Genomic DNA, 22,615 nt, shown 5'->3' on the forward strand with positions numbered 1-22,615 from the left:
CTATGTCCTTTTGTGCATTCAGGCCTAAGTGGCTGAGGGAGCTCGACTCTGTTCTGACTAGGATAGCTAACTTTTGTTTCCAAGCTAAAGACGGGTCAGACTGGGGAGAGAGGTGGGTGTTACTCTTCTGGGCTCTGCCTGCAAAATAAGCTCCACCCTGGTGCATTCCCAGCACAAGACACCACGCACAGTAGATTATGTCGATGTTCAGAATATGATCATGTGCTGACTGGGCTCCTTGAGTTTGATTCTGCCTCAGCAAGGCCTGAACAAGCCTTTGAGCTCTGCTGGGCTCAGTGCCTTTTAGACTGGGGAAGAATTGAATGATGGCATCTGCCCAGTGCCACCCACCTGCAGCACCAACATGAGCCGTTACTCCGTAAACGGCAGGTGCGTGGCCCTCCCTCTCCTCTCTTCCAGGGGGAGGAAATAGTTCCCAATGGTGACACCTGAACAGGACTGGCTCTAGGCACCAGCAAAGCAAGCACGTGCTTGGGGCGGCACAGTTCCGGGGGTGGCGTTCCGGCTACGCTTTTTTTTTTTTCCCCTTTGGCAGTTGCACTCTCGGAGCTTGGGTCGGCTAAAAACCTAGAGCTGGCCTTGCACCTGAATGTTCCTCCCTAGGCCTCTGAGCAATCACCTCCCTGAGATGAATGAGGCAGGGCACACCTTTCAGAGCTGCTGTTCCAGACTCAGGCAGACATGCCTGCACAAGTGACACTTTGCTCACACTTTTGAGGTTTTCTTCCCACAACAGCTAGAGACTTCCTTTTTTAAAAAGAGATTCTGGAGAACAAAAGAGCAGGCATGGAGCAGCACTGGTATGGCGTATGGGCATATGCCAGCTGGTGTTGAGCCCTGACCAAAGATCTAATAATCTGCTGTGCGTGAGGGTATGAAGAATGTTCCCTGTGTTTGACCTTTGAGATTTATAAAGAATTCCACTGTAAAGTTCGGGGTGGCAGTACAATCACGACAACTAATTAGTGTCTGTATCTTTGTCACGCATTTGTCAGTGGTGTCACACATTTACCTTTAAAGGCTGCCTCCTGTGAGAGGAACCATTTAGTAGCAATGGCTGTTTGGTTATTCTCTCCTCTTTACAGTCCCTGGCTGCACACATATCTTTGCTCATGTGCAGAGCAAATTCTGCAGGGGCCAATCAGGGGGCTAAAAGTGTGTCCTGACCTGAGGGAAGCCAAAACTCCCAAAGCTTGGCAGCCAAAAGTTAAACTCCCCTGTGCCAGTGCCGCACCAGTTGCTCTGGAATCCTGCATCCCACATGGAAGCATCCAAACAACTCGCTCACTCAGAGCAAGAGCTAGAGGAGACGGGGGTTAATGTGGAACTCACAGGGCAGCTCTATCGAGAGTTGCTACCATGCCTCCCTAGCAGGAACTGCCTTAGCGCTCACAGGGCTTATGACAGCTGCTTTTTCCCCACAGCCAATGAAGCTGAAGAGACAGCCCTGGATGTGGCCAGGTGCATGAGACACTCGCTATGTGAAGAACTGGTAAGAAAAGGCACCTTACAGTCTCCACCTTTGGGGTGTGAGCTCCATGCAGCAGGTGGGGTGCTCAGTAGCTAACCAGGGATTGGACCTCATTAGAAGGGGAAGGGGTCAGCCCCACTACACTGCTTCTGCATGGTGTTTCCCCGAGCTCACATTGCACTCCCTGGAGCATAGATCTAGCAGTATGCTGGGCAAATAGCTCCATTCTAAGGTCTTGCCTCTTGTTTAGCGGAGGTCCATAGTGCTCAGCTTTATTGCCCATATTTGCATAGTGCCAACAAGACACCTAAGCTTCAGGCCCAGGCTGCACCGGGCTCCATGTGACAACTTGGCTGAATTCTGTGAGGTTGGTCTCTTCTTGGTCTGGAATCTGACCTGAACTTTGCCTGATTGATAGGGGGTTCTGAGCTTAGGGGTGGGGGGAGAGATTGGGGTTGCCCCTCCCACTGGCTCATCCAGGATGGCCTAGGAGTGCTGCAGGCAGTGCATGCTGCTTCTGCTGGCCCTGGCTGACAGTGATGCCCTGATGCAAGGCCTTGTCTGAGTTGCTATGGCTCTGCTGGTACCCATGAGGGATGCAGAGCAGGACATAAAGTGACCTCAGGTAGATGCCTGGTCTGCTCTTGTTGACAGAGAATGGGATTCGTTCAGACCCCACTTGAAGGATGGGGTAGCCAGTTTGGAGACATTTCTAGTGGTAGTGCAGACTTTGGGGTTAGAGAGATGTTTCTTCTCTCAGCTAGCAAAATCAGAGTCAGTACTGATGGGACATAGTCTGGATTTGCCAGGTTGAGAGGTCTCTGTGGCTATAGCTGCTGGGCTCAGAGCAGTCTGCTGTGCGATGATCTCCTCCTGGCATATGGCAGGATCCCACACCCAGAAATCTTGCTTTTGTGCTGCCCAGGCCCATGTGTTAGGGCTTCAGTGCAAACAGCAGTGTCCTGGAAAGAGGACGAAGGCTGCAGGAAAGTCCCCAGGTAGAGATGGAGCAGCCTGGGTGCCATGCCTACCAGCTGGAAATCACTGCTTCAGACTGAGGTGTGTCTTCCCCCAAGACCTGTCTCTGTGACCCTGGGCTGCCCACTCCACTTTCAGCCTTGATGCAGAGCGTTGTAGGTGGGTATAGGAGAGAGTTTGACCTGAGCCTGATTCCTCTGTGTTCCAGCTGCTGCAGGCTCAAAACAATCAGTTCAACATGCGTGTTCACGTGGAATATGAGTGGCGGCTGGGCCAGGATGACATGTATGAGAGCGACGATGATCTGGATGAGAAGGTGAGATCCCAGCATACTACAGCTGTCCTCAGCTACAAACAGAGGTTCTTGCCCACATATATATAGATTAGTATGGACCCAGCACAGACCTGGCTCAGCACTTCTTCTTATCACTGAGCCATTAACCGGGGCTGCATGTGCCTATCTTGCCCATCTACCTTATTGCAGCTGTCTCTGATTCTGCCTCATTTTCTTTTGAGGTTATCATGTGAAACTGTATTGGATGCTTCACTGAAGATGAGCAAAAATATAGCACCCATTTTCTCCTCTTAGCTATCCATGTTGTGCCATCAACACAGGAGCTGAAACTGGGCTGGAATGGGATTTGCTGCAGCCATGCTGCTTGCTGTTTATCACCTGCCTTATTATTGTTACAGTAATTTACCAGGCATGGAACTCTTTCATCCAGCCTTCTGCCTGCTTAGAAATTGGCATGATACATGCATGTATCATGTGCTCAGGGAACTCGGCAGTTGAGGGTGAAAGAGCTTTTCAGCTGAAGCTTGCTGGATTGAATCCAGCCCAAGGTTGCCGTGACCAAAAGTCTTCAGCAGTTCACAGCTCCACATAAACAACATGCCTGTCTCTTCTTTTCAGTTGGGTTCCCCGAAGGAGTGTATTCCCCACCCTCAGAGCTACTACCATTCACCTGCTACTGCCTCCCAGCCATGGGGAAATGCAGCAGGGCTTTCAAAGGGTGCAATTCCAGCCCCCCAGGGGAAATTGCATGACATCTATGCACGCCCTCATTCCCACACTCGTGACATACCAGCAGCCCCTGGCTCTGCTTCATGTGTGCCGCCTCTTCCACCACGCAGTGTAATCCAAGGTGAGACTTTCCTTCGTGGTAGCCCTGCTGCAGCAATGGGGTTTGTGGGGTAGGGCCAGTCCCAGAGCAGTGGAGTCTGGCTGGATAGATTTCAAACAATTGTGATGCCCTTCCTTCTTATCCGAGGCAAAATTGGCAATTAATTGTCCTGTTGGCTCCACTGACAATACCCCATCTCTGCAGCTCCCTACCCCATCCCCCGGGGCCTGACCACCACTGGGCCAAGCCCTAGAGCAAGCGTCAAAGCAGCCAGGTTCAGACCAATCTGCCTACAGCAAATGTCTGTGAGGAAGTGTCTTCAGTTATTCTCCGTGTACGGGGCGCAGTGACGTCTCAGGGGCTGAGGTGGGGCAGCCCCCCAGGATGTGGACGGCACAGTGACATCTCAGGGGCTGAGGCGGGGCAGCCCCCCAGGTGCAAGGGGAAGCATGATTAGCTAGCCATGCAATTCAGTATCAGCCCCTCTACATTTTTTTGCCCACCTCAGGCCAGATTCTCAGCGGGTGTAAATCAGCCTTGCTATGTTAATGTCCATGTAGCTACTCTGATGTACACCAGCGGAGGCCCTGTCTACCAAAGCTGTCAGTAGCCCCGCCCTGTACGTGTCCCCCTCCCTCTCCTCTCACTGCCAGACTTGCTGTTGGTTCTGTGTAGCTCCCATCGTGCCCCTGCCCGCTTCTCCTGCCATTGCTGTGGACCCTGGAGTAAGGAAGATCCTGTTGCTACCTCTGAGCATGAAGCACAAACGAACCTCATCGGATCCTGCGCCCTGGGTGCCGTTCAGCCCCATGCAGCCCAGCCACGGCAGCCTGGCTCCAGGTAAGGGACTGGCCAGCAGGATAGGGCTCTGTGGGGAAGAAGCTTGGGGAGCTGAGGACACTCGTTCTGGCTCCGTTGCCCTTGGGATCCAGCCCTGCCCAAGGTAGACACCGTTCCTGTCAGTCCTGGCCTGGTGGGCATGTCAAGCTGCCTGCGATTGCAGGGTCTGGCCCTTCCCGTTGAATACTGGGAGATGTACCCCCCCCGAAGGCCAGAGAGCACAGGGGTGGAGAGGATCCCCAGAGGGCAGCAGACCGAACTGTGCAGCTTCCAGGGACTAGCCCTGTGCCAGCCCTTCACCCTGGATTGTTCCCTTCCCTGGGGCTCTGAGGCTCCTTGGCCAGACCTGTGGGGCATGGGGAACGTAGTGAGCCTCGGAGCCGTATGTGATCCGAGTGCAAAGCGTCTGCACCTGGGAATCCCTGGCCATCCTGGCGGGTGAAGGGTACATAGCTCCCAGCTCTGGGCCAGGCCTGTTCCCCGGCCCAGCTCTGCTCTCAGGGATGCTACGGCAGTAGCTGAATGCTTGCCCCATGCCCGGGAGGATGTCCCCGGTGCTGAGCGAGGGTGGGGTGCGACAGAGCATGGCTCCACTGTGCACATTGTCCATCGGTGGTGGGTCAGCAGCTGCCGAGAAGGCACCACCCGCGGGCAACACACCACCGGCTTCTCCAGTGCTCAGGCCATTTCTCTTCTCCCGCTCAGATTCTGGATCCTTCTCACCTCCCAGAGGCCATTCTGCAACAGGAGCCCCTCCCAGGAGACTGAGGTAACTCCCCATGACTGAGCTCACTGAGGGGCAAGGCCCTGGCACCCCTTAGCCTCGGCCCGAGTTCACATGAAGCTGAGAGAGCTGGGGCCTAGTCATGTCACTTGACTACAAGCCCCATGAACCTGGGACGAGCTATGCAGGGCCTCTGGGGGTCACAGGGGAGAGCTCCCTGGGCAGAAGGCCTCTCTGTGGGGCAGGGTAACCTGGGCAGGGAGGCTGTGGGGGGGCTCTGTGGGGCAGGGTTACCTAGTCAGAGGGGTTGGGGGGCTCTGTGTAGTGGGGTTATGTAGGCAGAGGGGCCGGGGTGGGCTCTGTGGGGCAGGATTCCTGGGTCTGGGGCTCTCTGGAGGGAGCTCCTTGCACAGCTGGGGGCTTGGCAGTGTTCGGGGGAGGTGAGTGCCCTGATCGTGCCTGGTGCCCAATGGGAGGCCCTGAAAGAGGTGGGTAGGGGGCAGGGGGACACTGCCGTCTGCAGCCATTGTCTCCCAGGGCTGCTGTTCCAGGACTGGAACCCCTGGCAATGGCACTGGGTGCCACGTGCTGCTGTCACTAAATACCATATCTCAGTGCCCTGACATGGGCGTGTCTGGCCAGCTGCCCTGTACGATGGCCCCTTCCTGCGGGAGGGGTGGTGGCTGTGATACTACGGCGAGGTGTGGGTGAGGCTTTGCCCTCTCACCTCCTCTCCCCTTCCCCATGGCAGGAGCCCCAAGCTGCCGTCCATGGAGGCTGCAGCATGGCTGGCTCTCTGGAGTGCCTTGTGGCCTGCTGGATGCAGTGGGGCTCCCGGAGGGCTGCCTCCATCACTGGAGAAAGACTCCAGGCCAAGCCCATCACCCAGCTAGTGTCGTACTCCTCTGTGGCTCTGCCTGCCCGTGGGGCTGGCTGGCAGTCAGCAGCCAGCAAGGGAATCTCACGGAGCCCTGGAGCCCACCTGAGATCTGCTGCCCACCAATACATGCCTCAGGAGTGCAGGGTACCTGGGGCCCCATTCCGCACCCCACCCATCCTCGTCCTGTCTGGGTGACCAGCCCTTCTCTGCGGCTTCCCTTAGCACCGGATCCCGCCAGGTCACCAACCACTCCTCCACCAAGGACATGACACAGCCTGGTAAGGACGACTTGAGCCCTGCTTGGCTACCAGAACCTACCCACGGTCTGCCACATCATGCCCAGCTCCCTGCCCTTGCGCCACTCACTTTGGAGCCACTGCCTGCCTAGCCCAGCTGCCTGCCTCCATCCCACCCCTCTCCAACCCCCTCACCTACCCTCTGCCATCTGACCACTCCCCAACCTCCTCCTGCAGCCCCTCCACCATCCCTCCCCTCACCCAGCACTGCCACCCTGCACTGCCCCACCCCTCCCCCAAACCCCTCTGCCACCCTACCTCTCCCACAGCCCCTCTGCCATCCCTCCCCTCGCCCAGCTCTCTGCCATCTAACCCCAGCCCCACTGCCCGCTGCCGTCTTGCCCCAGCCCAGCTGTTCTGTCTCCCTCCTTTGCCCAGCCAGCTGTCCAGGGTAGTGAGGGGGCCTGGCTGGCACAGTGTGGTGCTGCCCTGGGGATGGTGCTGATTGCCTGTGAAGAGAAGGAGTTGGTGACTGTTCTGCTGGTGTCCTAGCTGCCCTGGAGACAGTGGAGACACTCTGTGAGGCCGGCCCCAGCAAAGGAAGAAGCCATGGGCTGCCGTGGACCTCGCAAGATCCAGGTGGAGGCCCTGGCCCAGCACAGGACGTGCCGCCCCCTCTCCCAAGTAGGAACACCCTGGTAGGTGCTCTGGTCTGGGATGTCACGCTCAGATCCCACTTCCTCACCTGCCTTTTCTCTCCATATTTGGTTGTAATGTTGGCAAACATGCCCCCCTTCAAACTCCAGTGCTGCACGCTGGCACCCCGGCCACGGACAGGGCTCGGCCTCGCGACTGGCTCAAAGGGCAGCAGAGCGCCACATGGAAATGGCAGGAGCTGATTGCAAGCATGGAGCCCTCCCCCTGCGGAGGCATTCGCAGAACACCATGGGGAGCAGAGGCTAGCCCGAGTCCCTAGGTGCGCAGTCCCTCTCATCCCCACACAGCTGGAGCAGGCTGCCCTGCAGCCAGCAGTTCCACGGGGCCTGATTTCTGAAGGGAGGGACTGGGGGTCCTGTACATCTGGCCTGCTCCCTTCCCCTGAGAGCACATGCAGAGTGGGTGAGCGTGCGTCCCCGGGGAAGTGTCAGCTCCTCTGCCCGGGCAGACACAGGCGTGGGCGTGGGGTACACACAGTGTGCATGGTGAAGACTGCATGCTGCAGATCAGGCCCTCAGCCTCCTGGGGGTGCCCTGTCGCTGGGGCCCTGTGGAGTTCAGAGCCTCTGCCTCACTCTTCCAGCTCTCCCTTGGCATCATGACTAGCACCAACCCTTCCCCCAGGCTCCCTGCCCCCAGGAGAGCTCCACACAAGCCCCCCTCCCCCCTAAAAGCCCGCAGGGAAGCAAATAAACAAGGACACAGGGCTTGCAGTCTTTGGGAAGATTATAGGGTTTCCAGGTGTCCGGTTTTCGACTGTAAAGTCCGGTCGAAAAGGGGACCTAGAAGTATCCAGTCAGATTTACTGACCAGACACCAAAAGTCCGGTTACCTCAGGAGGGAGAGAGGTGCTGGGCCTTCAACCGGGGGCCGCCTCCCACTGCATCTCGTGGGCAGGCAGGCATCAGGCTGCAGCTCCTGTCCCAGCCAGGGAGAAGCAGAGGGAGCCCAGCTGTGGGGGGCAGGGGAGAGAGTTGGAGAGGATCAAGCAATGAGGAAGGGGGACGGGGTAGAGCAGCGAGCCAGGGTGGGGGAGAGGAGCAAGCGGGGGGGGGCTTCAACGGAAGAGGTGGAGCAGGGGCAGGGCCTCAAGGGAAGAGGCAGGTCCCTAGGGAAGAGGCAGGGCAGGGGCTGGGGCCTTGGGGGGAAAGAGGTGGACCGGGGGTCCAGTTTTCAGAAATTAGAAAGTTGTCAACTATATGGAAGAACACTGCAGGTAGGGAGCTGCCAGAGCCACACTACACAGTCTCCAGCATCTGGACCCCTGCAGCCCTTCACCACCCACTCCAGAGCTCCCAAAGCACCCACAGCCACCCAGCACTCGCCTCCCTTTCCCCCTCAGCACTCTCTCAGCCTGATCTCCTGCGGCCCCATGGCATGCCCCTCACTCACCTGCCCTGCGCCGTGCTCCCATGCTTGTTGGTGCCCTCACCCATGTGCCTGGAGGGGATTCTCTCGTGCCCTGAGTGCACGGGGGCTTGGGGACCAAAATGCCCCTGCATTCAGGCTGCATTTGTTTGTGTCTACCAAAGAGCATGGTGCAGGATGCGTTGGACAAAGGGATCCAAGCTTGATGATGATCTCCCCTCCTGATTTGCAGAGTAAACCGCACTTCTTCCGGGTCCGAGCACTGTATGACTGTCAGGCTGACCGTGAGGACGAGCTGACCTTCCATGTGGGAGAGACCATCATCGTGGCCGAAGAGGAGGACTACAATTGGTGGGTAAGTATCAGCCTACACTGTAGTACGCACTGCGGGTTCCACTGTACATACTGATGACCCCTTGACCTGCGCGCCAATCCCCTCCCTAGCCACAGCTCCCAGAATCTTAGCCAAGCTGCCTTCCTCCCTTTGGAGCGCTGTCCTGTTTTTTTCATGGTCTCCTGGTTAGAGCTGAGCAACCCCACTCCTGCCTTGTTGATCTCTGGAGCTCTGCACTCAGCCCTCTGGACTCTCCACTCTGATGTGCTCGCCCATTTGCGCTCTCTTCCTCTCTGTCTCTTGCACTGATACCTGTTAATCCGCTTGCTCCTGTCACACCCTACTCTCCTTCAGCACTTCTGGTTCCACTGTTGCACTATCCAAACTTGCGCTATGCAAACTTGAAATGCAAATATTAGAGTATTGGAAACCAGTTGTACATGTCCCATCTCTACTGAACATCTAGAAATCTAACCTCTGGCTGGCTCTTCCAAGACAAACAATACAAATGTCACCATTTTATTAAAAAAAATATATAATTGTGACTGGTCCCAACTCCCCCCTCTCCGGGGTGTCACCTAGGACTGGGGTACCACTGAGCCTGCCTGACCCACCAGCCTGGGTATCCTTAACACTCTACTGCTCTGCAGCCTGCCAAGCCCTCCCTCAGGCTTCAGACTGCACTTTACTAGAACAGATACAGGTAGGGACACACCCAGCTGCAGATTCCCACAGATGCTGAGATCAGCTCTGCATGAGAAGGCTCAGCTAAGGTACTGCCCAGTACTCAAGTGCACACCCCCCTTTAGAGGGTAAACCCAAAATTATGCAGTCTTCCGCTGCACAGATATCTGTACAACATAAGCTCATGAAATTCTCCCTCAATGTGGAGAGGAATATACACAGCTTTCTGCCCCACAGTTATGATTTTCACCCACTGGTTTTAGACAAAACAAGTTTATTAATGTCAAAAGATAGATTTTAAGTGATTATAAGGGATAGCAAACAGATCAAAGCAGATTACCTAGCATAGGGGTAGGCAATCTATGGCACGCGAGCCGAAGGCGGCACGCGAGCCGGAGGCAGCACGCAAGCTGATTTTCAATGGCACTCACGCTGCCCGGGTCCTGGCCACCGGTCCGGGGGGCTCTGCATTTTAATTTAATTTTAAATGAAGGTTCTTAAACATTTTTACAACCTTATTTACGTTGTATACAACAATAGTTTAGTTATATATTATAGACTTACAGAAAGAGACCTTCTAAAAATATTAAAATGTATTACTGGCACACAAAACCTTAAATTAGAGTGAATAAATGAAGACTCAGCACACCAATTCTGAAAGGTTACCGACCCCTGACCTAGCAAATAAAACAAAAATACAATCTAAGCTTAATATTCTAAAGAAATTGGGTGTGTGTAGCAAATTCTCACCATAAATGTTGTTTTAGGTAGATTGTAGAGATTCTTGAAGGCAAGCTGCACTTGCTTGCAACTTAAAACTCCAGTTATTCCTTTCACAGGCTAGACAACCCTCTAGCCTGGGTTCAGCCCTTCTCCCCTAGTTCAGTCCTCTTTCTTGGGCAGGGAGTCAGTGAAGAACGAACCACGATTATGTCACTCCCCTACCTTAAATGGTTTTTGCATATGGCATGAATCCTTTGTCTCCCAGTTTGATTCCCATGCCTGGTCAGTGGAAAAACACTAGTTTTATCATGGAGTCCAGTACCAGGTGACTTGGTTACATGTCCCTGTAGGGCCACCGCAACCATGACTCAGAGGCTGTTTGCAGCGTCCTCAGGAAGCCTTCCCAAGAAGGCTCCCTGGTGGGAGATTAGCATTTTCTAAGACCTATTGTTCTCCCTAATGGCCCTTCCCAGCCGGCCATCTAGACTGATTGCATACCCCAGGTGTAAACACATTTTAATAGATGCATAGACAATATTCCTAACTTCAGATACCAAAATAATACATGCATACAGATAGGATAATCATATTCAGTGAATCATAACTAAGGTTCCATGTTTGTCACAGAGGTCACGGAAGTCACAGGTTCCATGGCTTTCCGTGACTTCTGCAGCATCCCCGTGCGGCTGGCCCAGGAGCCACCTGAGCAGTTCGGGCAGCCTCCGGGTCAGTCGCACTGGCTGTCGCTGGGGCAGTCTCAGGGCCCCTCTGTCCCCCACAGTAAGAGTTTGGGTGTGTGGGGGCTCAGAGTTTGGGATTGGGGCCAGTGCTAACCTCAGCTGCTAGCTCCACTTGCTGCCTCTGCCCGCAGGCACTGCCCCGGCAGCTCCCATTGGCCACGGTTCCCAGCCAATGGGAGCTGCAGAACCATGGCTTGGAGCAGAGCAGAGGCAGCACGTGGAGCTGGGGCCGCCACTTCCCAGGAGCTGGGTAGGGAACCTGCTCCAGCCCCACCAACCCCCGACCAGCACCCACGCCCCCCCCGGGCCGTGACTCCCCACCCCAAGCACCTGCACCCCCATCCCCAGCACCCACAATGCTTTCTCTGGTTGCACCCCCCTCCCCAGCACCCGCCAGGAACTGCGGCCAATGGCTCCTGGTTGATGGCACAGTAGGGCTAAGGCAGGCTCCAACCCTGCAGCTCCCATTGGCCACAGTTCCTGGCCAATGGGAGCTGCAGAGTTGGTGCTCGGAGTTGGTTCTCAGGGCTCAGGACTGCAGGAACATGCCCCAACCCCTGCCCCAGGCTCAGCCCGGAGCTCCCTCCCACACACCAAAACCTTTGGCCCCAACCCAGAGCCCAAACCCCTTCCCACAATCCAATCCCCTGCTCCAGCCCGGTGAAAGTGAGTGAGGGTGGGGAAGAGCAAGCGACGGAGGGATGGGGGATGGAGTGCGTGGGGTGGGGCCTTGGTGAAGGGGGAGGGCAGGGGTGGGACCTCAGGAAAGGGGGTGGGGGAAGGGTGTTTGGGTTTGTGTGATTAGACAGTTGGCAACCCTAGCTGGAACTCTGGATGGCCGTCCCCTGATTCCTGTAATGACTGGGGCATGGGTGATCAGGCGCCATGCCATGGGTCGAAGCTGGAGTCAGCATTGGGGTTGGGCAGAGGAGCAGGGATGCGGAGTGAGGCAGGAAAGCAGGTACTGGGAACAGACGGGGATCTGGAAAGAGGATGACAGCCACAGGGAGGCAGGCAGGAACCAGGAGTCATGCAAACAGGCAGGGTCCATAGTAGTAGTAGCAGCAGCCAGGGATTCTTCTAGTTGCTCAGACAACTTCCTGTCCCTTTCTGGTCTAAACCGAGCTCCCCAGTCATCCATGGGGCTAGGCATTTCCCCCAATCAGGAGTTTCGGAGGCAGAGCCCTTTGTGAGCAGAGCTTTACTGGTTTCCTTCTACAGTGGCTCAGGTGAGCTGCTGGGTAGTGGCTTTGGACTGAGCACTGTCTGGGGACCCAGGGGCCCAGATTCGAGATTCACGCACAAGACCATTCTGCCTTCAGTGATGCAGGAAAGAATAGAGCAACTAATGCAAGCTTGCTGGGAACCTCGTCACCTGCCCAGAACCTGCCCTTGTTCTCAGGGGAGTTGGCTAGTGCGGAGATTGAAATGGCTGGGCACTGCCTGGGCTGGTTTAGGAATGGCTTGCAGTTATTAGTCAGTTCCTTTCCACTGGCTACCCAACCCCATGGAAGAGCCACAGCTGACTAAGCCTTTGCTGGCTTTTCTCTTCACAGAGCGGCTGGATTGAAGGGCAGCCCCACAGGAAAGGCGTCTTCCCAGCATCGTTTGTTCATGTGCTGAGTGAATAGGACCTGGATGGCTGACAGAAGAAAGAGCATCTCAGCCGCTCGAAGTGCAGATCCCCCAGACTCCCTGTTTTCAGCAGGCTTCCTGCAGACAACACACTTGGCAAGCTTGTGCTGTTTCATCTCTTGTGCCTTGTCACTCTCACCTTCAGGCCCGCAGCAAGTGGTTCTGCCCATGGGGCCCAGAGCAGGGCTTGGAGGAGTCAGGTCTGTGCCTCTCTCCTGAATTGCAATCAAGTATCTTATTGGGTGTCTTTGAGTCCTGGTTTCAGCTCCAGCTGTTCAGTGTGCTGGCTCCCCCACAGCAGTGAGGCACTCACTCCTGCATGGTGTTGGCTGGGAGTGGCCAAAGCTGGGAGAATGCCACTTTAGGGACACCAGAGTTTGGGGCCTGTTTTAACACGGGATAACTGACTGCTGATTAACTGGATAGTAAATGCCACTCTAGACACACCACAGATGTCTGTTCCACACTCAGCCCTAGTGTCCAGGTTAACATCCACTCTCCTCTCAATTAACGCGAGTTAACTCAGATTCAAACAAGTCCCAAGCCCCATTCCAGTCAAACCCGTCCACTATCCAAGTCAGGGAGCTGCCCAAAACAGGCTTCTTTCCACTCTCCCATTTGAACCAGTCATTCAGCTGGGCAGCCACTTTGACACCCAGACCCATAGAAACTGCACCAGCTCCTGTCTGTGTGTTTCTGCTCCAGTGCTACGTCCAGTGGGAGCTGGAGCCTAGCTAAGGGTAAGGCATTTTTGCTGGCCCTGTTCAGAGCCCTCTTTCCACTAAAGCTGCCACTGCTGGAATCACTGGCAGAGCTGTGCTGGGACAGAAAAACGCTGATCAATGTTCCCAGTGGCCAGGGGCATGGGACAGGAGAGAGCTCATAAACCTTAAGGCCAGAAGGGACCACTGTGATCATCTAGTCTGATCTCCTGCACATCACAGGCCACAGACCCTCACCCACCCACTCCAGTAATAGACCCCTAACCTCTGGCTGAGTTACTGGCGTCCTCAAATCATGATTTGAAGACTTAAAGGTACAGAGAATCCACCATTTACACTCGTTTAAACCTGCAAGTGACCCGTGCCCCACATTACAGAGGAAAGCAAAAAACCCCAGGGTCTCTGCCAATCTGACCTGGGGGAAAATTCATTCCCAACCCTCAAATGTGGTGATCAGTTAGACCCTGAGCAGGTGGGCAAGACCCACCAGCCAGACACCTTGGAAAGAATTCTCCGAAGTAACTCAGAACCCTCACCACCTAGTGTCCCATCACCAGCCATTGGAGATATTTGCTGCTAGCATTCGCAGATCGGCGACATGCCATTGTAGGCACTCCCATCATCCCACCCCCTCCATAAACTTATCAAACTCAGTCTTAAAACCAGTTAGGTATTTTGCCCACACCTCTCCCCTTGGAAGGCTGTTCCAGAACTTCACTCCTGTTGATTAGAAACCTTTGTCTAACTGGAACCCTAAACTTATTGATGGCCAGTTTATAGTCATTTGTTCTGGTGCCATCATTAGCCCTTAACTTACATAACTCCTCTCCCTTCCTGGTATTTGTCCTTATGTATTTATAGAGCACAAACATATCTCCCCTCAGCCTTCTTTTGGTTTGACTAAACAAGCCAAGTTCTTTGAGTCTCCTCTCATAAGGCATCAATCCTCTGATCCTCCTAGTAGCACTTTTCTGCACTTGTCCCAATTTGAATTAATCTTTCTTAAACATGGGAGACCAGAATTGCACACACTATTCCAGAGGAGTTCTCACCAGTGCCTTGTATAATGGTACTAACATTTCCCTGTCTCTACTGGAAATACCTCACCTGATCTTCTTTGAGAAGATAACTGATTTTTTAGACAAAGGAAATGCAGATCTAATCTAATTCTTTTTTACAGGCTAATGCAGCCACATCACATTGGCAGTTCATAGTCATCCTGTGATCAGCCAATACACCCAGTTCTTTCTTTCCAAGGTGTCTGGCTGGTGGGTCTTGCCCACCTGCTCAGGGTCTAACTGATCACCACATTTGAGGGTTTGCACTATCATATTTCATCCTATTTTTATTACTCCAGTTTTCAAGGTCCTCCAGATCTTCTTGTATGATATTCTGGTCCTCCTCCATATTGGCAATACCTCACAACTTTGTGTCATCTGCTAGTTTTATTAGTGCACTCCCACTGTGCCAAGGTCATAAATGAAAATGTTAAATAAGATTGGTTCCAAGACTGATCCCTGAGGAACTCCATTAGTGACCTCCTTCAAGCCTGACAGTTCACCTTTCAGTATGATCCATTGTACCCTCCCCTTTAACCGGTTCCTTACCTTTCAATTCTCATATTAATCCCATCTTCTCCAATTTAACTAATAATTTTCCAGGTGAAACTGTATCAAATGCCTTACTGAAATCTGGGTAGATTAGATCTGCATTTCCTTTGTCTAAAAAATCAGTTATCTTCTCAAAGAAGATCAGGTTGGTCGGGTGCAATCTAACTTTTGTGAAATCATGTTCTATTTTATTCCAATTATGGTTCACCTCTATGTCCTTAATTACTTTCTCTTTCAAAGTTTGTTCCAAGACCTTCCAAACTAACAGGCCTATAGTTTCCTGGATCACTTTTTTCCCTTTTAAAAAAATAGGTACTATATTATCAATTTTCTAGTCATAGGATACTGCTCCTGAGTTTATGGAGTCAATTAAAATTGTTATTATTGGGCTTGCAAATTCATGTGCCGGTTCCTTTAATATTCTTGGGTGGATATTGTACAGGCCCCACGATTTGGTCCCATTAAACTGTTTGAATTTGACTTACATCTTGGATGTGGTGATTTCTGCTTCTGTCTCCCCATTCCAATTAGCCACCCTGCTACTACCCCTAAACTCTTCATTACCCTTCGCAAAGTATTTGTTTAGGTGTTGGGCCATGCCTAGATTATCTTTAATTTCCATTCCTTCCTCAGTACTTAGCGGTTTCACTTCTTCTTTCCTTGTTTAATTTCTTTTATTTATATGGCTATAGAACCTTTTATGATTGGTGTTAATTTCCTTTGCAAGGTCCAATTCTGCTTGGCTTTTTGTAGTTTTCACTTTTTCCTTACATTTTCTGATCTCCAAGAGGTAGCTTTCCTTGCTGATCCATCCCATCTTCCATTCCTTGTAGGCTTTATGCTTTCTTTTACCTGTTTGAGAAGCTTGTTCATCCCATTTGGTCAGCAACCCTTCCCTACAAATTTTTTCCCCTTGCTCGGGATTCAGGCTTCAGATAGGTTCTGCAACTTCGATTTAAATTAATTCCAAGCTTCCTCCACATTCAGATCCTTGAGTTCTTCAGTCCAGTCCACTTCCGTAACTACTTCCCTTAATTTTTTAAATTTAGCTCTTTTGAAATCAAAGACCCTAGTTGCAGACCTATATTTGTTGATCCTTTCATTCAGTTTAAACTGAATTAACTCATGACTCAAACCAAGATTATCTTCTACAGCCTGTTCTTCTATGAGGTCCTCACTACTCACCAATACTAAATTTAAAATGGCATCATCGCTTGTTGATTCAGTCTGAAGAAATCTTTCATCTATCACTTCCAGGAAAATCTGGGCCTACCACTCGTCCTCCAGTCTATATCTGGAAAATTAAAGTCTCCCATAATCACACAACTCCCAGTGGTATTTGTTTCATTAAAAATATTAAAGAGGTCTCTATCCATATTCAAATTGTATCCTGGGGTCTGTAGCAGACCCCAAGCACTCTCCCAGTGGAGCCTGTTATCTTTCTTCCCCCAAAGTGATTTTGAGCCAAACTGACTCATCCATTCCATCACTTCTAATTTCCTTACAGTCTGCCTCACCATTACCATACAATGCTACTCCACCTCCTTTGCCTTTAGTTCTGTCTTTCCTGAACAGCATGTACCCTTCACTACCTGTACTCCAGTCACGACAACCTTCACTACCTGTACTCCAACTCTACTGTTTGGAAGTTAAAGTAGGTACCCCAGAATCCATGGAAACAAGTGCATCTAAACTGGGGATCATCCTGGGTTCAGCTCCCTCCTCTCCAAGAATTTAGCCGGCACTCACTTGGCACCACGGGCAAGCCTCTCCTGCAGGGCTGGTGCTCTCTGAACTGGAGAAGATTCAGAGAATTGCTCCATCCTTTGCTAGAAGCTCTGGAACAGTGCTGAGGCCATGAGCTTCTGGGGTGTGACCCAGTCACCAGTAAATACTGACTGTCCACTACTAGGTCTCACAGAAGGAAGGAATGTTCCAGTTTCTCTCTCCAGCCTCCTTTCCAAGCCTACCTCTACCCTGGTGTGGAATCTACCCTAGGATCCCATCTAGTCCAGCCATTGAGGGTTAGGGTACAAGAGTCACTGCCGGCTTTTTCCAGTCTAGTCTTAAGTGTGCCAAGTGATGGTACTTTCCTCCTGTTTTCTATGTCCACTTCTAGGCCCAGAGTCCAGTCTAGGGTATGACTGTGTTTGCTGTTCCAGAATCCAATGGTGTGGGACCTGGGTGGAGAGGAGGGCTTGCCCATTGTGTCAGAGGAATTATCTGCACAGCTGTTGAAGTGTCCCGATACAATGAGCCACAGGAAACAAGTGGCTCCATCTTCCTCCATTTCCCAGAGAGCCCATTCCCCAGCTGAGTAGATCTCACTGCCAGGGAGATTACCAGAGTCTGAACCTAAGAGTTTCCTATCTTAACATCCCCCTCTCTATGCCTATTTCTGTTCCTAGCTCCCCTCCCAGCTTGGTGTTTGGACCTGTCAAAGACCCGTAGATAGCTGAGTTCAGCTGTACATGTGTGAAGAAGAGATGCTGGGGTCCTTGCTGCAGCTGTGGGCTCTGCTGCAGACAGATTGTAGGGGAGGCACTGCCAGAAAGGACCTCTCCTAGCCCTCTAAGAGAAGCTGCAACCTGCTCTGTCTCACACACTCCTCATTCAACTGCTAAAACGTGTGAGAGAAGAAAGGGATGAAAAGAGACACCCCCCCACCCCATCCTGCTCCGGTTTGCAGGCGCAAGCCTGCACTACATCCTTTCCCACAGCAGATGAAGCCACAGAGGCCAAGTGGCTATGCCATTCCCCTAGGTATCTGGCACTTAGATACACCTGTGTTACATGCCGCCTCTTCGCACTATCACAATCCCAGAACTCAGATGGGGAAACCCTGTCTCCAAAGCAGCTTGCGCCATCCAAGGGACTTGTAGCCACCCCCACCTAATGAGCCGCAAAGCCATTCACATACTTGCTAGTAACTGCCACCCTGCAGGTGGGCTGGGCACACATGCTGCTGTGAGCTGGGTGGGGAAGATAGAGGGGGTAGGCCCTTGCCAAAGACAAGTGCACACCGCCGCGTCATTGGTCTGAGGGGGGCAAGGTGAGACCCTCAGTCAGCCTCCATGCTCCTTTCCCTTGAGCTGGGATGTGTGCCAGGAACTGGCAGTTTCACCCCGCGCTGGCTGCCGCCACCCTTTCTTGCACTGCAGTTGCAGGACAGGGCTTTGGGAAGCAGCTGGTTTCCATGCCCCCCCCCCATCTATGAATCTCCAATAACAGCCTTCTTCCCTCTGAGTTCTGCTTCTCTGCCCTCCTCTGTTCCTGACACATTCCCAGCATCCCTGTGCAGGGCTGTGCACAGCCTCGGCTCCCAGCACCGACAGGTGAGCCAAGGCTGGGTGTGATTGGGGCCAGCAGTCAATGCCCTGGGAAGGTTGGATCTGTGCATCTGGCTCTTCCCACCTGTGTTGCTGGCTCTGCTGCACAGTGACTGAAGGCAGTGGTGCAGTTGAGCTGCCTGAGCCTTCGTGAGCAGCCGGGACGTCAGCCCCCCCCCCCCCAAGGGAAGGCAGCAGGGACGGCCCAGGCGCCACTCAGGCTGGAGCTGTCACGCGGATGAAAAATGGGACTTGATGTGGCAAATGTAATGCGAATGGAGGGAACCTTCATTTTCCTCTAAATGTTCTTTAGCAAATGTTGATTTTTTTCAGTGGAAATGGAATTACCAAAAAAACGGCCGAGAATGGAAAGAATTCAGCTGAAAACCACAATATTTGACTTGGGAATGCTGGTGTGGTGCCCCACGGGAGCTGGAGTTCAGGTGGCTTGTGCTCCCACTCACCTTTGTAGGGTGGACTCTTGAGTTTGACTGTGTCTCCCACAGTGCACTGTGGTCTTCCTCTTGGGAAGGGCAGGCAGTGAATCATGGTAGCCTCTGGCCATGGTGCAGCGTGGGAGCTGGCGTTTGGCTGGGTGAGCCTGGGCCACAGAGGAAAATGGGGATGAGGCACCAAACTACAACTAAGAGGCACTGCAACAGCATCTCCCAGTTTTCAGTTGGGGGGGGGGTTAATTAAAATCTCTACATTTTCCAGAGCAATGCAGATTCTTTCTTTCAAAAAAATTGTTTTGTTGAAAATCCAAGATTCTGTGGAAAACAGTTTTGTCAGCAAATGTTCCACCGGTCCCAGTGGCCCTTCATATATATATATATATATATATATATATATACCCCTTATGCCTTTATTTACTACACCTTAGAAAATCCAATCAGCATGCTCAGGGTTATTTTGCATTATCAGCCCCGAGCAGAATAATGCCCACGCTGGAAACATGGGGCATCTTATCTTCTACTTGAGCAAGTCCTGTCCCTGCAACACTGTGTCGCTCTACTGCGCTGCTGGAAAGAGCAACAAATACACTGGCTTCATGTGGTTGTTATGAAATCGTAAAACTATGAAAACGCTTAAAGGGCAGGATGTGACATCTTTCTTGATGGCACTGTCCCAACCAGCATATGTAAATATTGAGTGAGACACAAGCACACCTCAGAACATTACAGATTTTGCTAAAAGGATCTGAGTAACGGTGAGATGCCCCATTTGCATAGTTTGAAATCTTAGTATGCTGTATCAATCTGACCTGCACCAGTCCACCACAGAAAAGTCAAATATACTATTTTAATGACTACATTTCGTTTATTTCTATTTTTGCAACACTTCTAAAAACAAATCGTGATATTCATGCCTGTTAAAAAGAAATGCTTAACAATGGGTTCACTATTGCGCCACCATAATACCGGTACGCCCTACACTGTCATCTCTATACCTTCATATGTGACCCGTGAGGCTGAGTTACAGGAAATATGCACCCTCACCATTGTGTATGCATCTGGAGCACTGCACTTCTCTGGGGAATAAGGCCTCCAGTGTGTTTCCTTGAATGTCTAGTCACTGAAATATACTCCTCCGCATGTATTTCAGAATGCAGTGCTCTGTAACAGGCAGTCCAGAGATCCCATTGATTCCAAGGCCAGAAGGGTCCACTGTGATCACGGAACGTACCTGACCCATCCTCCAGGAACTTTGCCTATGTGCAGCGTCACACCCCAGATCCTGCTTCCACATGTAATGGAGAGGCAGATACAATGTGAGCTCAGCGGTCCGGGCTGCTGGTGGTGCCCTAAAATGCCTGTAATCCCTCAGCTCCGTCCTCGGGGTTCATTTTCCACCAGACCAGCTGCCCTGCTTGTAAGAGCAGAGCAGCAAGCCATCTGGCCAAGCACGGGTAAGGGTTGAGTCTTTTTGGACTGCTCAGCACCCTCCAATGCCCCTTGGCTTTGCCCCAGGCTGCTGTGCCGTTCTGGTGTCCCCGAGAACATGAAAGCTGATGTGGCTCCCTGCCCTTTGTGGGACAGGGATCAGCCTGGGGTAGGCATGAGGATCAGGCCCAAGGAGCAAGCCAGAGGCTATGTGTGAGCAGGGGCAGCAGGCCAGAGGCAGCCTCCTGGAGCTGGGGGAGAATCTGAGAACGGTGCCCGGGTGCAGGCTCTGGCTCAGAGGGGTGGTGGCTCTGGCTGGATGGCAAGAGAGCAGTGCAGGCCCCAGTGTGAGCACAGGTGAAAAGACTGAACTCTGACCAGTCGGACCTTTACAACGGCTTTTCATTGCCCATCCGGGGGGGGGGGGCAGCTTTTCAGCAGTTCTCGAACTTCATTGCACCATGACCCCCTTCTGACAACAAAAATTATTACACGACCCCAAGAGGGGGGACTGAAGCCTGAGTCTACCTGAGCCCTGCCACCCCAAGTGGGGGAGCCAACGCTGAAGCCCAAGGGTTTCAGCCCCAGGTGGGGGGGGCCTGTAACCTGAGCCCCACCACTCAGGGCTGAAGCCAAAGCCTGAGCCCACCCCCTGCCAAGGGCTGAAGCCCCTGAGCGTGTGCTTCAGCCCCAGGTGGTGTGGCTCGGGCTTTGGCTTTGGCCCTGGGCAGTGGTGCTCAGGCTTCAACCCCGGGTGATGGGGCTTTGGTGCCAGGCTGTGGGGCTCAGGCTTCAGCCCCCGACGATGGGGGCTCAGGCTTTGGCTTTGGCCCCGGGAAATGGGACTCAGGTTTCGGCCCCATGTGGTAGCTTCAACCCCGGGTCCCAGCAAGTCTAAGGCCATCTCTGGTGAGCCCATCAAAACAGGGTCGTGATCCACTTTTGGGGTCCTGACTCACAGCTTGAGAACCGCTGGCTAGGTAATAGGCCAAGGGAGCCACTGGGGACAATTATCCTTGTGCCACCCATCGGGAACTATTTTGTGGCTTGAAAGAGCTGTCCCTAGGGTCTTTCCCCGTCTCTTCCTCCAGAGCCAGCAACGGCCCTGCCTGCCTGCCGGGGGAGTGAGAATAGCTGGGAGCAGAGCTGTGTACCAGGCCTGGCGTGCTGCACCCTAAGCCACGGCTGGAGTCGCTCTCCACCCATGCCCAAGGGCCAGGGGAGCCGCCCGGGTGGGGCTGGAGGAGAGGCAGTCACTGGGAGGCTGCTCAGCATGGGATTCCTTCCCCCTGCCTCAGCTCTGCAGGCAGCCCCTCCCCCATCAGCAGCCCCAGTGGCCTCCTCCCTGGGCTGGGAACCTGCCAGGCAGGACCCCGTTCCCCAACTTCCTCAGGCTGGGTAGCAGCGAGCATGTGCCCATGACAGCAGTGGGGGTGGGGAGAACCCAGAGCAGCCCCATGCTGGACCAGCTGCTTGAAGGGTGGGGGAGGGTGGAAGCAGGAGAGACAGGGGCTGGAGGAGGGGTGCACGTGCGCATCCCAAACCCAGTGTGATGAAGTGGGACCTTTCTTAATGTTTCCTCTGAATACTGTAGGGGTGCCTCAGTTTCCCCTATGCATTTCTTAAGTCTCTAGGTGGTGGGATAAGGGAGTATATTGTTGCAGAGCAAAGGGCCGGTGTACACAAATGTCCAACACTCTGTCTTCTGGCAACTGATGGCCTGGGCCCTTCCCTCCTGCAAGGTGAGAGCTAAAGGGTTGGAGAACAAAGGAATCAGGTGACCTCCTGGCCCGGGAAAGGGACAAAGCCCAGATGATGGGGGGCTCGACGGGGAGTCAGTTTGGGGCTGGCTGGTGGACGTGTAGTGAAGTGCAGACTTGGTTGTCTGGCTCACTGCCCCCCAAAATGGACTCAGCTGAGGGGTCCTGTTCTCTGCACCTACAAGCTCTGTTTTAGACCATGTTCCTGTCATTTAATAAACCTTCTGTTTTACTGGCTGGCTGAGAGTCACGTCTGACTGTGAAGTTGGGGTGCAGGACCCTCTGGCTTCCCCAGGACCCCACCTGGGCGGACTTGCTGCAGGAAGTGCACGGAGGGGCAGAGGATGCTGGATGCTCTGAGGTCAGACCCAGGAAGGGGGAAGCCGGGTGAGCTGTGTGTCCCTCAGACAGGCTGCTCACAGAGAGGAGACTTCCCCAGAGTCCTGCCTGGCTTTGTAGGGAGCCGTTCCAGAGCATCGCCCAGGGACTCCGTGACACCCAGCCATTAGATTTTGAACATACTGACCTTTATCCCTGTGGGACTGAGGCCTGCAGTGCCCTAGGAGGCATATGCTGGCCTGGACACTGTGCTGTGGGGGGCCACCACCCTGGCACTCCTGCAGAGGGTTGGGGGAAGGGGATAGTACCTCCCTGGCATGTGCTGCTCTCTGGGATCCTATCGGGTCTGGATCATCAGTGGGGACGGGCATCAGCCACAAGATCCCTTGGCAGGGGCAGCAGGTTTGTGCCTGCCCCCTGGCACAGAGGGCCCTGTGGGGCAGTCTGGGGAGCCCTGCTGCATGGGTACATGCAGCCAAGGGGCTGAGTTCCATGTGG

The 22,615-nt window shown here is 53.4% G+C and overlaps 1 protein-coding gene across 3 annotated transcripts in view; it reads left to right on the forward strand.

The window, feature by feature from the left end:
- LOC119842208 (arf-GAP with SH3 domain, ANK repeat and PH domain-containing protein 2-like) overlaps nucleotides 1–19,528 on the forward strand; it is a 119,769-nt gene extending 100,241 nt beyond the window's left edge. For 2 of the 3 annotated variants that reach the window (XM_043496134.1, XM_038370105.2), the window contains 9 exons: nucleotides 1,446–1,513; nucleotides 2,679–2,786; nucleotides 3,384–3,615; nucleotides 4,270–4,434; nucleotides 5,140–5,203; nucleotides 6,261–6,316; nucleotides 6,827–6,972; nucleotides 8,591–8,713; nucleotides 12,396–19,528. In XM_043496134.1, coding sequence (XP_043352069.1) covers nucleotides 1,446–1,513; nucleotides 2,679–2,786; nucleotides 3,384–3,615; nucleotides 4,270–4,434; nucleotides 5,140–5,203; nucleotides 6,261–6,316; nucleotides 6,827–6,972; nucleotides 8,591–8,713; nucleotides 12,396–12,470 — 1,037 coding nt within the window. In that variant the 3' untranslated portion in view covers nucleotides 12,471–19,528. Of the gene's footprint in view, nucleotides 1–1,445; nucleotides 1,514–2,678; nucleotides 2,787–3,383; nucleotides 3,616–4,269; nucleotides 4,435–5,139; nucleotides 5,204–6,260; nucleotides 6,317–6,826; nucleotides 6,973–8,590; nucleotides 8,714–12,395 lie in introns of those variants that run through there. The other variant, XM_043496136.1, reaches the window with a different exon arrangement.
- The last annotated feature ends 3,087 nt before the right edge of the window (nucleotides 19,529–22,615 follow it).

The sequence above is a fragment of the Dermochelys coriacea genome, chromosome 13 (genome assembly GCF_009764565.3).
Source record: "Dermochelys coriacea isolate rDerCor1 chromosome 13, rDerCor1.pri.v4, whole genome shotgun sequence".
Lineage (NCBI taxonomy): Eukaryota > Metazoa > Chordata > Testudines > Dermochelyidae > Dermochelys > Dermochelys coriacea.